General features: G+C 34.6%; 1 protein-coding gene across 1 annotated transcript; it reads left to right on the top strand.

Annotated features, from left to right (window-relative positions):
- The first annotated feature begins 2,426 nt into the window (after positions 1-2,426).
- LOC112018850 (transcription factor UNE12) lies at positions 2,427-11,065 on the top strand. Its single transcript, XM_024051416.2, has 7 exons — positions 2,427-3,339; positions 4,443-4,544; positions 7,384-7,500; positions 8,047-8,112; positions 9,061-9,126; positions 9,644-9,721; positions 10,300-11,065. The coding sequence occupies exons 1-7, from the start codon at positions 2,941-2,943 to the stop codon at positions 10,528-10,530; spliced, it is 1,059 nt and encodes a 352-aa protein (XP_023907184.1). The 5' UTR covers positions 2,427-2,940; the 3' UTR covers positions 10,531-11,065.
- The last annotated feature ends 4,065 nt before the right edge of the window (positions 11,066-15,130 follow it).

The following is a 15,130-nucleotide window of genomic DNA, read 5'->3' as shown; positions in this document are numbered from 1 at the left end:
ATGTGAACGTGGTAAGGTGCTTATCCCACAGTAAAGGCAAAGGATCATCAAACTTAAGGCTGAGCTTACAGACTGCAAGAAGAGAGAGAAGTTTTTAGTTGTAATTGTGGCATTGTTAGTGGTGATATTTGCAATTCTATGTTTACCTAGGTAGGGGGTGAAAATAACTTGTGTGGGTTGCTGTGCTTGGTAGGGCATGTAGGGTTGCAATGTTTATGTATGGAGGGTTGCAATGTTTATGTATGGAAGGTTGGCAGTGTGCTCTATTTTGGTAGGATTAGTTATTAGCAATGACACACCTGTTGCTTATTTTGTACTCTTTTTGTTGAAAAATAAATGAATACCTTCCTCATTCTATGTGTGGATGTGTGGATTGGAAATGTCCCTGTTGAACCAAGTAGCAGATTTCCAAGTGCATGCAACAAATGAAACTGGTATTAACAAATAACATATTCCAAGAAAGCACTATACTACACATATAAAACAAGACAGAAGGAAATAACAAACTCAATCTTGAAATCAAAACATCTTAATTAACATACTGTCAAACTTAACCCAAACATCTTCATAGTTATCATAAAAAAAAAAAAAAAACAAAAGTATGTTTAAATAACAAAAGGCCATTGTTCATTTGCTAATCTTAACCCAAACAGTAGGGCATTGTTTAACTAATACCAATTATACAAAATAAGGGCTTTGTTATAATTATACAAAACACAAGCCATTCATCAAAAGATATAAAACAACAAGCTATTCATTTTTTCTTGGAGCATGCATTGATGACTGACTCCTAGCAAACTTGATAGCCCCCATGTATCTAGATGCATTCTTGGAAGCATTCAGGGTCTCTGATATGACCATTCTTTTCCTCCTCAGTCTTGGAATTGGACAGTTGGGTGGTGTAATTGGATTGGAGTTGGACTGAATTGGATTGGATGATCCTGTGGGGGTTTGGTGTGCACTTGGACTGGAGCTGTGCATGCTAGATTGGGGTGGTGAAAAAGGTGTGGCAGAGCTGTGCATGCTGTATTGGTATGGTGCACTTGGGTTGGATGAGAAGTGCATGCTAATCTGGTATGGTGCACTTGGGATGGATGAGAAGTGCATGCTAGTTTGGTATGTTGCACATGGCCTGGAAGAGTATGTCCATAGTTGAGGAAATACACAAGGACTGGAGGTGTGCATGCTGGACTGGAATGATGGTAATGGACTGGGAGAGCTTGTCCATGGCTGAGTTGGTGCACCAGGAGTGATGGTGTGCATGGTGGACTGGGATGATACAAATGGTTGAGGTGGTGCAAATAGGGTGGTTGAGCTTGGTTAAGCTTGAGCTTGTCCTGTTAGCTGATTGATGTTAGAATAGTTTTTGCATCTGTTGGTCTACAAACAAGAAATCCACATTTATTGACATGTAATATGTAAAAACTCTCACACATTTACTTGACAGAATCTTGTAGAATGTTATCTTATTGGCTGCATTGGTTCTACTTGTGGTGCCTGGTAGGGAAGAGTTTCCTCCGATCTCACACTTGCAACTTCTTTTATTGTGTCCTATTTTACCACAGGTCCTATACTGTTTGAAGATACCAGCTGTCCTATTTGCTGGTTCACTAGCCTCCCTTGCTCTCTTCTTCTTGGGCTTGCTAAGTGGTCTTCTTTTGATAGGAGGTTAAATAGGTTGGACACCACTGGGCCTCCACATATTCTATACATTGATAGTTGCAATTACTGGCTTATAATTGGCCTTATATGTGGAGACATGAAAACACTTGTGCACATACTGCTTAACATCTTGCCTATTGAAGAATATGCAGGAAACTGCATGGGCACATGGGGGTTCATAGAAAGAGAAGGTGGAAGGTGTACCGATTTTGGGGTTCAGTTGAAGTCATAGGTGGTTGTAGTGAGGGTCACGTGTGAATAAAGGGGCAAGAAACCCATGTGGCATGGGTGACGAGAGCCACGGTATATTTTTATTAATATTTTAATCAGTCCATTAATCACATTAGCTATTTCCGTCTGGTGGCTGACGGAAAGAACTAAAATAACACGCGTTAATTGGATTAGGGACTAAAATTGGTAAAATAGAAATGTAGGGACCAAAATAGAAATGACTACAAAATGTAAGGACGAAAAGAGCATTTACGCCTTTAATATTTAAATAATATTACACGTATTTTTACATATTTTTTCACCTACAAATATTACCAAAAAATATAAACAACGTTACGCAAAATCTTTTACCGAATGTGTTTATACTCTCCAAAATATAATTGAAGGAAAAACATACATCACGCTCTTTACAAGCGCGTGGTTCTATTTGGTACTCCATCGCACAGATAAAATAAAAATTAAAAAAGTAGAAAAAGAAAAGAAAAACAGTCCAACTTTCCCATTCGTCCGTGTCTCTGTCTCTCTTCTCTCTTAAAACCATGTATCTCACACAGATACACACACACACACAGAACACAGCAGAGAAACCACTCACTAGTCAGACCCAAAAGCCAAAAAAACCCACTCCCCAGCTAAAAGACCGAGCGTTTTCACAACCAGAGAACATACTTCTCTCTCTCTTTCTTTCTTTTAAGACAGTACCAAATTATAAAACAAAGTAGAAAAACCATTAACAAAAACACTAATTCTTGGAACCCCAAATCCACTTTCCGGGTTATCGGGCGCCGGATCTGCCACCCATTTCCCCAACACCCACCACCACCACCACCACTTTTTCTCGGACTCCCCAAGGTACCCCATATAGCCCCACCTTTAATTTCGTCACTTCACAAACTTCCCTCCCAAACCCACATAGCAAAAACACACAACCTAGTAAATATACCAAAGCCTTGCAAAACCTACTGTTTCTGACAGGCTTATAGAGTATAAGAGTAGCGTTGGTTGGAATTCTCTTTCTTTTTGTGGGTGATAATACTGATAGATATTATGGCGGGAAATCCGCCAGAGGGCTTAGGTGATGATTTCTTTGAGCAGATCTTGGCTGTGCAGCCTACATATACAACCAGTGAAGCAGCAGCAGTAGCTGGGTATGGAGGTGGAGAAGTGGGGTCCATGCCTATGGTTTTGCAGTTGGGGTCTGGTGGTGGTGGTGGTGGTGGTGGTGGAGATGGTGGTGGTGGTGGTGGGAGTGGTGGTGGCGGCGGGTTGAGAGGGATGAACTTAGGGATGGGTATGGCACCACCTATGGGGTTGAACTTAGAGCGACAACAACAGCATGGTGGGTTTTTGAGGCAGGAGAGGTTTAGAGAAGAGGTTGTTGATGGTAATCATAGTAACAGTCATATTAATAATGGTTCTTCTTCTTCTGCCACTCATGGAATCAGTGTAAGTCTCTCTTTTCTTTTCTGGGTTTGTGTGTGGGTTGGGCTATAGCTAGAGCGAGCTAGCTAGCTTGGTCTAGGTTTGGTGGTAGGATTTGCATGTCATTTTTTTAATTGTGTGAGGTTAAAAGTGTCATGTTCGTGGAACTGTTTGTCTGTCCCCATTCCATTCTCTATTTTTTTAGAGTTGGGACTTGGAAGTGTCAATTGGATTATAGGAGATTGACTCTGGAAGAGTCCGAGTCCATTGGTTTTAGTCGGATTGGCAACATGGCATGTCGTTTTTGTAACTTTGAGGTGAAACTTCATGTCCTTGCTCTCTCTTTCTCTTGTGGGAAGTGTCGAATGGACTACACGGTAGACACACTTGTTTTTGACATGTCATATTTGTATCTTTTTGGTAAAAGTAAAATTGTCATGCCCTAGAGCTCTCTCTCTCTCTCTCTCTCTCATGTCATTTTGTATTTGTTTGAGGGTAGGATTTTTATGTTGATAGAGAGCTCTTTCTCTCAGTGTCTCATGGGGAGTGTGATGGTCTCGTGAGATGAACCTGTTTGCTTGTTTGAATTGGCTTTTGGGTTGTCATTTTTGGACTTGTCTTAGAGGACAAAGTTGTGGTGTAAAGAGAGAATGGGAATATGAGATTAATGGGGGCTCTTTACTATTATTTATGCCATATTTGGGAAAAATACTGGGTTCTTAGGAGTGAGGAAAACCATGGAAGCTGGATATTTTGGCTGCTAAAAGAAAATACTGCTATTATTCGCCTTTTCTTTTGCTCATAAATTTTGAAATCCTTTTCCGGGTTTTACGTGAAAACTCTCATAAACTTTCAGCTGTGATCTGGCTGTGAATTTGACATTCCCATTTCCTTTTCCTCTTGGGTATAGATGTGAAAGACTCTTCCCATATTTCCCTTCACTTAAGTTTGTAGCTGGGGATTTGAAAATTTGTTGCCTTGTTTTCCTAGTAATTTAATTTGACGCGTTATCTACCAAGATAAAAAAGAAAAAGAAAAATAATAATGGTGGGTTTTTGTTAAAGAGTATATGTTTGCAAAATGATGGGGTTTGGAGAATTTAGTGTTTTGTACTTTGGTTGTGGCAGGAAAGAGATTCGGTGCACATGACAAGTTTGTTTCCTGCGTTTGGACAAATGCAAGCTCAGTCACTCCGGCCAACAGCACCACCTCCATCCCAGCTACACCAGGTAATTACTTTAGAACCCAATTCCCCCCAAATTCTTAAAGCCCAAATTCTTTTTTTAACCATCAACTTTTTATTTCGTAATGCTCGGTTGGTAAGATTTGACTCTCGAGAATTTTAGATTTTCCTTAGTTTATATATATATATATATACATATAAAAGAGAATTTAAACACAGAATGTTTTTATTAAAACTTTATTAAAAAGACTCATGGCCTATCTATTTGAATTCTTAAGGAAGGTGATTATAAAAAATTCGATAGGTTCTAAGAAATTAGGTATTAGTTTTAAAAATTTTGAGTGTTTAATGTAAAATTAATGATGATAAACCACTTCATGCGGTCATTATGGTTAGTATGACCTAATAAGGAATGTTAATCGGTAAGTGCAAGACATAGGAGTTTAAAAATTGTTAGTTTATTTTTTGGAGATAGGTAGGTATAGGAGTTTAAAAGTTGTTAGTTTATTTTTTGAAGATAGTAACGGGGGAGGCGATGCTTGAATCACGTATATAAGACTTTACAAAATATGGTAGTACCCAAAATATGTGAGTTTTGTAGCTCTTCAACAATAGGAATTGAGATATCTCGACATTTTTAAAGTCTCACAATATTAATCAACCAAACACCTATAATTATATTAACTTTCAATAAAATCTCACATTAATTTTATAATTTGTTAAACTAAAAGAGCATGAATCGTGCACATTGGAATAACCAAAAACATAAATAAATAAATAAATAAATTCTTTTGATTGTTTTTAAGAACTCAAACCAAAGGGTCTGTGTCCGTTTGATATGCGGAAATTTGGCTTTTTGCCTATAGTTGAGTAAAATAAACTTGTATTTGAAAAGGTCTACTTATAAAAAAGTTGTAAAAAATAATCAAGATAAGTTAAAAAGCAAAATAATGAAAAAGTGGGTGCCAATTCACTGATTAAATTAAGTTCAAGTCTCCAATCTCACTAGGAATTGACTTTGTTAAAAATAATAAATTAATAGGTGGTGCTTTAGTCCCATTCGAGTTTGAAAAGATGTTTTACCAAAAGCCATACAAAAGATCAAAGATTCAATCTAGGCATGTGTCGCGTGGAGTACAAAGTTTTGTAGTCTTGTAGTAATGTTTATATTCGATGCGTTTGTAAGAAGCATCTCACATTTTGGTCAATCCTCACTTTGCACAAGAATATGACATTTTCACTTTACTAATAATAATAATTTTCAAAAAAAAAAATCAAGAATTAATGGTGCTTTGCCTGAATTCCAAATTCTTTATATTATTATTAAAAAATAGTCACTCTTTTATTCCATAAAGCAAATTCATATATTTTATTCACTCGGAAAAAGGAGATTTATTTTCTAACATACTTTTTATTGTTTAAATCCTTTTGTACGGGTATGGTCGTTGAATAGTTAAATTTATGAAAGAATATTATTGCTTTTAAAAGTTTTAATAATTGGCTGTGCTTTCAACGCGCTTAGAGGGAGCGTGGGGGCCTCTCTTTTTCCAGTGGAGAGTGACGGTATGGTCTCTTACACGTGTGAGGTTTTCTAAGCGTGTGCAGCTGTGAAATTTTATGTCATAATACTTTTTGAGGGACTTTTTGGTCCTTTTGGGACTTTGTAGTGGTATTCATTGTCAATCACTATTAAAAAGGTTGATGATAATAGGAGCTCCCTCTACGCGCCTCCGAAATTTTCAATACGCGTGTGGGCACGCGCATTTTTTGGGTTGACTAGTTTGCAATTTTCTTTGAGTCCTAGGAAATGGAATAGGCCAAATGTTTGACTTTTAAGGAGGAATTAAGATTGGTTCAGGCAAACTACTCTATAGTGTATACTATTTTGCGCACTTCCTTGCCAAAATTTGGGGTCTTCAATTTGAAGTTTTGAATATTTCAATATTTTTAATTGATTGGTACAACTTTTATTTATATAAATAAAAGAGTCAAAATTTAGTTTAATTTGTATTGAATGTGAAGGCAACTAACTTATCTTATATTAGCTTGCAAATGCATTTTCTTTGCTGGGATTCTGGGTCAAGTATTAAGAAAGTGGCTGAATATGTTCTTGTGTGAGATTGTATTGAATTTGACTGGTCCTATAATGGATTTGGTCATTCCAAAGCAACTGGATGCCCCATATTCAAATTCAAGGCAAAACCTTGTGCAAAATGTTCTGTTGCTTTTTCTTTGTTCCTAGTGTAACCATGTGATGGGATCTTACCCAAAATGTTAACATGAACATGCTTATTGATTCCCTAAGATGGCTGTCCACCATGGTATGTCTATATGAACCTGATTCAAATCTATAATTGAAAGAATGTTTTGAAATGACTAGAGAGAATCCTATTGATTCCATGATGTCAAATCACAATGGGATAAAAATTATAAACCGGAATATTATGATGAAGCTTACAAGTAATTCGACATGATATAATGTGAGATTTCATGAGAATACAATACTTCAGTTTTTGTGCATTAATTTGACAACCATTTAGTAATCAACTAGGGATGGATGTCTTTTGATTGGCCATGAACATTACTAGACTACATTGCCAATAACACTGCCGTATACACATAAAGAGTTAAATTGCTAATATAATTACACAAGTATCTTCCAATCCTTTGGATTCGTCATGTATTTTAAATTTTAATCAACTGATTTTGAGTCTCCTGTGAATTTTATTATATATATAGTGTTCTCACGTTGATAAGTTGATGGCTTTCCTGGAATTTCTGTTTTATGAAGCTTGTAGGTCTTATTTGGTGGATTTTCTTGCATTTTACTTTTCATGTTTACCATTATTTATTATTTGACACAATCTCTATTATTGATATGACAGTTCCATAGCCAACCAACACATGGGCCGGGTGTTGCTGCACCACATCCACCTGGAATCCGCCCAAGGGTGCGTGCAAGACGAGGGCAAGCCACAGATCCCCACAGTATTGCTGAACGGGTAAATTTGATAACTGTTTTTAAGAGAACTATTCAATGTTAGGTTTCACTTTTGTCAAGAATCAGTATAAGTAAAGCAACAATTTCCACCACATTTAAGATGGAACATAATTCTAAGATGTCATCCTCAAAGAGCTGGTTGTTATTCACTTGTGGAATTTTGTTAAGACTGTAAAGTGGTTTCACTGGTAGCATAAATACGGGGTTGACTAACTGCTTGTAGTAATTGAAAAATGCTAAACTTATTTCAAATGGTGGTGTCCCACGGTTCCCCTTTACTCTGAGGTATTATATGTTAAGATGAGGTTTATAAATATAAAATGCAAAATAAGAAAAGAAAATAAGGTTAAAGAATAAAGATTGGAAGTTAGTGATGACACATAATGAAGATTAATTCCATCCCTATTCTACAGCAATATGCATTACTATGTTGCTCCACAGTATTAAGATTGATGTTACAATCTTAGTAATATTGATGATATTAACAATCTATCTATGTCAAAAATTCATTATGACATACCAGCTTTTGCTTCTCTCTTCTATGCAGTTACGTCGGGAAAGAATTGCAGAAAGAATGAAGGCTTTGCAAGAATTGGTTCCCAGTGCCAACAAAGTTAGTGCCTTCTCAGCGCAGCTATTTATAGCCTCGCTTTTTATTTATTGAAAAATGCTATCTACAATTGGGTTTAAAGAAATATTAGATTAGTTACTCTTATTGATAAAGAACTTAACGAAGCAAATACAATTAATGATAAGAAAAAGAAGCAAAAGAAAGGGATTTTAAATTTAATGAGGCTCACTTTCATAAATATGTGTTTTTTTAGGTTATTGTTTTAGCATGTTCTGGAAACAATCTTGTCTTAACCAAATGATACTTTTACAGGCAAAAATGATTTGCTTCTTTTGTCAAGATTCTATGTTTAAAATTTCTAGCTCAGATGTGCGAGTTTTGACCCTGACTATTGACACAAACGAATAATTTGCATATTCATGTAGAGAGTGCTCTGTCAATCGTGTGGTAGCATCATTCTTTATAGAAGAGATGATCTGCCTGACTTCAGGAAGAGTACAGTGCAAACTTTCCAAAAATGCTAATGACTATCTGGCTAAATTGTTATGTTTGTTTTACAGATTCATACTAATGTTAAACATCATCATATGATTCATAAGTTGATTACTGAAATTTAATTCACAAGAAATTTCCAGAATATGGTTCCTTTTCTTTCTCTTTTCTTGTAAAGTTAAAAGGTGGACATAGTTCTTAGGTGCCAAATTGCCATGAAGGTAATTAACATCTAACTATCTGTTGGCAGTGAAACACTGCATTCTAGGAATTGTGATTAATAGTTCGAAATTAGTGATGATTGACCAGAAGATAAAATCATTAGTAGTTGGACTGTAACTGTAAATGTTGTAGATGTTATAGACATTCATGATTCATTTTATATACCTCACAAGAAAAGTTTAAGGTCCTTTTCTTTTTTCTCTCAGCCATATTAGAAATATGTGTTGTATTTGAGATATATTTACATACAATAATTGCCAATAATATGTTGTGCAGACGGATAGGGCAGCAATGCTTGACGAAATTGTGGACTATGTGAAGTTTCTAAGGCTCCAAGTGAAGGTATTGATGGAGAAGATCCACTGTATTCTTTAATATTTCTCAAATAATTTCTGAGATTGGTTAAGCCTCAATTATTGTTAGGAATCTGGACAAGATACAGCTCTCCTGGATGTCTATAACAATTCCGTTTTTCCACGCATAATTAGAGCATTTATTGAACTTGTCATTGTTTTCAAAAACCTGTACCAACTTCCTAACTATTGAGTGGTAAAATCTTTCATAGTCTTTAGAATGCCTTTATTACAAGGTAGGTCCCAAATATGTTGACTATCACAGACATTATTGAAGAATTTCAAGACTTTTTTATATAAAGCAGTGACAATGTCAAACATGAGGTAACTTCTATGGTGTCAGAATCTTCAGTCTGCAATGAGGTCATTATTAAATAGGAAAGGATGTGAACAGCGTTACCACTTTCTTGATTCTGTAATTGACTAATTTTATTTTTCTTGATTTTCTTGTTGGTTTATGTTTCTTCATTTAATACATATCTGATTCCATTGACATTTTGACACAGGTTTTGAGCATGAGTCGATTGGGTGGAGCCGGTGCAGTAGCTCAGCTTGTAGCTGATGTACCCCTTTCATCAGTTGAGGTAACAAACTGGAAGAGCTGTAACTTCAAATTCTTGTTTTTCTGATTTGGTATTCTTTCATTTGTATTATTTTTCTTGTTGCTTGTTTATACCTACTTGTACCATGAGCACAAATCTTATAGTCAGGTATTTACCTACAATGAAACATACATTGGTATTTCAATTTTGATAAATACCGATTGTCCCAAAAGTTTAAACTATTAGAAAATGGTGAATTTAAACATTTAATCGTAATTTTAACAACCCCTAGACTCTCCTTTAATAAATGCGGCCCAACACTTGAGATTTTTAACATTTTAAAGATATGGTTTGAACTCAAGACCATCGGCTTTGATACTTTAATTCATTGTTATTAGGAAAGAGTGAATTTGATCATAATTCTAACAGTTTAGGTGATTAATTAAATCAGTATTTGCATTTGATTATGCATGACCTACTTTGTTGTATATAAAAGTTTTTGACATGCCATTCTGGTCTGAATCTAAAAATGGTTCAATAAATTGTCTGCCTCCTTCTGTCTCTAGTATTTTCATGTTTGTTGCTTCTATATATTCACTTTTGATATGTGTGTAATGCAGGGTGAGGGCATTGAAGGTGGAACAAATCAGCAAGCTTGGGATAAGTGGTCAAATGATGGCACAGAACAGCAAGTAGCAAAGCTGATGGAAGAAGATGTAGGAGCTGCCATGCAATTCCTTCAGTCCAAGGCTCTCTGCATCATGCCTATATCGCTTGCTTCTACAATTTTTCGGTCACATCAACCGGATGCACCAACACTTGTTAAGCCCGAATCAAACACCCCTTCATAGACCCCAACAACAATGTGCAATTGCACGTGCCCGTCTTTGACTCCCAGTGTGCGGTGTCCCTCTGGGTCCCAAATTCCTGTATTAGTCCAGCTTTTACTCATCACAATGAGTATTTTATAGTGTAGATTCTAACTCCTTGATGGAGAAACAATCAGGTCAGAGTAACTGTTCATTCTTTTTCCCAGTTTCGTCAAACTAGGAGTGCTTCTCATGCCCGGAAGAAAATACCCGAGGCACTTGATGTCCTTGCCATAGTCAAGTCCAGGAAGGAATTTTCCAAAGCTGAATGGATGTGCTCCTCTTCTAGTATCAGTGGTGGGGTTAGTGGTTGATGACCAAAATATTGGTGGTAGTGACTCCTTTATTTCTTTTTTGGAGAATGGGTTGTGGGGCATTTAAAAGGGACAGATGGGTATGTGTATGATGTATTTAGAGAGATTTTTAATGCAAGTTGAAATAGATTTGGTTGATTGTCTCATAAAGTTATGCTGGAAGCTTCTGGTTTCAAAAGAAGATATTATTGTTTTTCTTTCAATATTTATAGATGAGCGCTTTTTTTTTATACAAAAGTGAATTGAGCCCCTTTTCAAATTTAGTGAATGATTATTGATCAAAGGAAAGTTATTGGAGAGTAGGAGAGAGAATAGAAAATTCTTTCTAGCAAGTTGATGGTGTCATTTTCACTCCATGCGATTCACTTTTTACTTGAGAAAAGAAAAATCATTTGTTCCTGGACTTGAATGGCTGTAACCAAACAAACTATAACCAAACAAACTAGTAGAGTTTTGAATGTTAATTTATTGGACATTAAATAGTTATTGTACAATTAGAATTGAGATTCTTGTTAAGTCTGCAATTGGTTTCCATGAATCAGTAATGAAAATACAGTATTGTGTTTGCTTTCTTGATGTGCTGAATTGGTGTCTACTGAGAAACTGTTCGAGCAGATATAAACTGCCAGGAAATTCATGAAATGTAGTTGTAAAATTTTTTAGAATGCTTTGCCTCTTCTGGGGAACCAGATATGACTTCAGCTTTCAAGGTCAAGGTATAAGATGCAAGTCATGTAACTGAGCTTTCGAACCCGAACCCGAATCCAACCTAGGTGGTGCAAATGAATCATAAGAGAACCACATGTTATGCAAGTAGGGTGCACTCTATTGTGAAGGAGTGAGTACTGAATATTTGCTTATAAAGTTGCAACTTGCAAGTGCTTAAGCTACCTTGAAGGTTAAAATAATCCTTTGTAGGTTGCCTTGACAATAATATCTATAAGCTTCTTCTATTTGTCTCCTTCATCAATCCAACAAAATGCAAGGAAACTTTGGACCTGCGGGCTTGGCCTATTTGAAATAGGTTGGGACTAATATATATCTCACTTATTTTTTTGTTGACAAATGAGGGCATTCAAACTTTTTCGAGTATCTAATCATTCCCTTTGGTGTATGCAATCCCTCTATCCCACACACACCAAGTTATTTTAGGGAAGAATTTCTTGGAGGTGGTTTCAAGATACTAGCAAGAAGTTTTGAATCCAAGATCTCATGGATATCATGAGACCTTAGGAATCACTTAGCTATCCCCCTGAGGTTAACATGTACCTCTTAATGCACATATATTGTGAATATATTTCATCCTCATATTTCAAGCAATTTACCAATGACCACTATAAATGGATTGCGCTAGCTGGACACTAGATTTGTATTTAAAAAAAATGAGAGAAAAAACCTTGAATCAGAAGTAGTTACAGTGGAGACACTCCATGTATGCTATGTAGAAACTTCATTGAGAGTAGAGACCAGTCAGGCTACACTCTCTTTGAGTGTTCTTTGACTAAAAGCCTATTCTTTGGAAGGAGGTCAATCAATGGGGAATCAAAGATTTCAGGGAAACAATTTCAGAGTCATTCTTTGGAAGCTAACATTGGCTGCAGAAATTTATAATATTAGTTCTTGATGGTCATATAAAAAATAAGGATGCAATGCCACAAATGATCAGATTGGGAATCCAAAAATAAAATAAAATGATCAAGACTGGATGTGAACTGAGCTTGAATTGAGTTTTGTAAAGGGGTGAAGAATTCAATCTAAGAACAGAGTCTTTTGTGGTAGATGGAGAGTGTCCTTAACAATATTTTAGAAAGGAGGCTTAGGGTGCGCTTGTACAAGTTGTTGGAAAGCGGTGTTTTGAGTTTAAAATAAGCGTTTAAAAAAACTATGAGGAGTTGTAGTTACAAAACATAGTTTTGAGTTTTTAAAATGCTTTTTTAAACTCCCAGAATGTCTAACCAAATGGATCTTAATATTGTTAAGCTAAATAAATCACTTAGAGGATAAGGCTACCTGTTATATTCCACTAAGTTGTATTTTTTTGCTGTTGTTAAGTTCTGCTTGTTCATAATTTGATTGTACATCGGATTAGCTTGTAGTTTTGTTAATAAAACTTACTCATTCCTTCTCAGGAGTACAGCAAAATAGTGTTTTCACATAGGGTAATACTTCCATTATTAATTTTTTTTGGTTTACTAGAGTCTAGAGGTCTATTAAATTTGACACCAATGCAATTGGGCATGATTCTTCTGTGTCTTTGTACTATAACCATGATCTTAGTACAAGAAATTCTATTGCTGAAAATACAAGACAAACACAATAGTCAATGGGTAGGAGGATAAAACACAGTGAGTCATATAAAGTGGTCCGTCCGCAACTACATATGTTGAAAAAGAAGATTTGATAGCCCAACGAGAGTCCTATCACCGACACCTACATACATACAGGGATACCAGCTTATTTTCAAACCTGGTGGCTCCATTGATTGCCACTCCTGTGGAGGATATCTTATGATAAATACATTTGGAATAATTAACACATCCAGTTACCCAATAAATAAAGATTAACGATAATATAAAACCTATGGCTTGTAAATAATTCCAGATTCTTTCCAATATATATATATATATATATATATTTTGAAGAAGTATGACTGTTCTCAATATATAAGCTATTAGTATTGTTTTATTTTTTATTTCATAATGGAATATTAGTTAATTAGTCCATGTTATTTTTGTTATTTGAAATTTGAATGTACATTTTTGCCTTTTGTTTTTTACAACATATAAATTATGAGCATCTTAATAATTTTTAAATAACATGAGTTATAACATTATTGCTACAAGTCTTAAAAGGGTAGATGGGAATTATTTAAACTAGTTACAAATCCACACGACGTCTGAGAAAATTTAATATAATTATTTTATAAAAATGTAAGATATAATTTATAGGTTAAATAGTGCATATGTTATTTAAAATTATTTTCTATTTTTATGATTTCAACGACAATACATAGTAATTTAATTAAAAAAAAGAGTAATTTAATATTATTTTATATAAATGGAGAAGATATTATTAAAATGACTTTTAATATATATATATATATATATACATTCCATAATTGGTTGACTAATTTGAACATATCCAAGAATATTAAAATAATTAAATATACACCCTCATTCCATGGAACGTAGGTAACATATTATATTAATTTAAACTATTTTATATTTTTATAATTGTACCATTTGGTTTCCTAATACAAGTATAATGCCTATATTATTGAAACTTGAATATTTATCTTTTTTTATTTCCTTTTAATGCCCCATTTTTAAATTTCTTATGCCTATTTTGTTTGTATTTTTTAGCCTAAAACTAAAGAGATTGGTCCAAATAAAATAAAATATTTTAATTTTCAAACCAAAAATTAAAGAATTTTTTTTTTTCTGAGCCAAAAACTCATAAGACAACCGAATAGTTTTTTTTTTTTTTTTTTTTTTTTCAATTCAAGGCCCAGATCTCATAAAAAGAAAAAAAAATGAAGACCCAAATCTCTTGAAAAAGGCCCATTTGGTCCAAAATGGACCGATTGGACCAAAGGAGACCGAAATAAATTTAATGGACCAAAGTGGATAAAATAGACCAAAAACTAAAATCTTTATTTAAAACATGTATATTCTTTTTTTTTTTCCCCGAAAACTAAAATCATATATATTCTTTTGGGCCATCTTTAACATGAAGAGTTAGAATGGTTGTGGACCTACAGGGCAAAACTATTCATACTCATACTAGAAGGCAGAAACAAATGCAATATTTTTGCAAAATCAAACGTACTTTTCATTGTATCATTCAAATACCACAAGAACTGTACATCCATGAGAGGTTAAAATTTTTTTATTCTTTTTTCTTATTAAGAAAAAGTATATCAATAGGCAATAATCCAATCCAAGTATTGGCTGTAAAATATTGGCAAGCAATATTTTAGAGTTGATTAAAATTTGTGGCCCAAGTTAGTGTAAATTAGGCCAGTGGCCCAGAAAGGCTCCAAATTAGAACCTTTCCTCGACTAAAACAGGGAAAATAAGGCCCTTTTGGGATTGTTTTTTCAAGAAGTAATTTTTTAATTTGTGGTAAATTACATTTTAAATACCATAATTTAAGTTTAATTTCAAATTAAACACTTTACTATTAGAAATTTCAAATTACAGCCATTAAAAAAATGCAATAAAAGCATAAATTCATTGTGCATGATGCTATAATTTATTTGTCCTATT

This window comes from Quercus suber, unplaced genomic scaffold (assembly GCF_002906115.3).
Source record: "Quercus suber isolate HL8 unplaced genomic scaffold, Cork oak 2.0 scaffold_786, whole genome shotgun sequence".
Classification (NCBI taxonomy): domain Eukaryota; kingdom Viridiplantae; phylum Streptophyta; class Magnoliopsida; order Fagales; family Fagaceae; genus Quercus; species Quercus suber.
Note: the sequence above shows the minus strand (reverse complement) of the source record. Positions and strands in the feature narration are given on the sequence as shown.

Excerpts from the sequence above, each read along its gene's own strand:
- LOC112018850 (XM_024051416.2), top strand. The coding sequence starts at position 2,941 with ATGGCGGGAAATCCGCCAGAGGGCTTAGGTGATGATTTCTTTGAGCAG. Across the intron at positions 7,501-8,046 it reads CCCACAGTATTGCTGAACGG|TTACGTCGGGAAAGAATTGC; the intron begins GTAAATTTGATA and ends TCTTCTATGCAG. Across the intron at positions 8,113-9,060 it reads TGGTTCCCAGTGCCAACAAA|ACGGATAGGGCAGCAATGCT; the intron begins GTTAGTGCCTTC and ends TATGTTGTGCAG.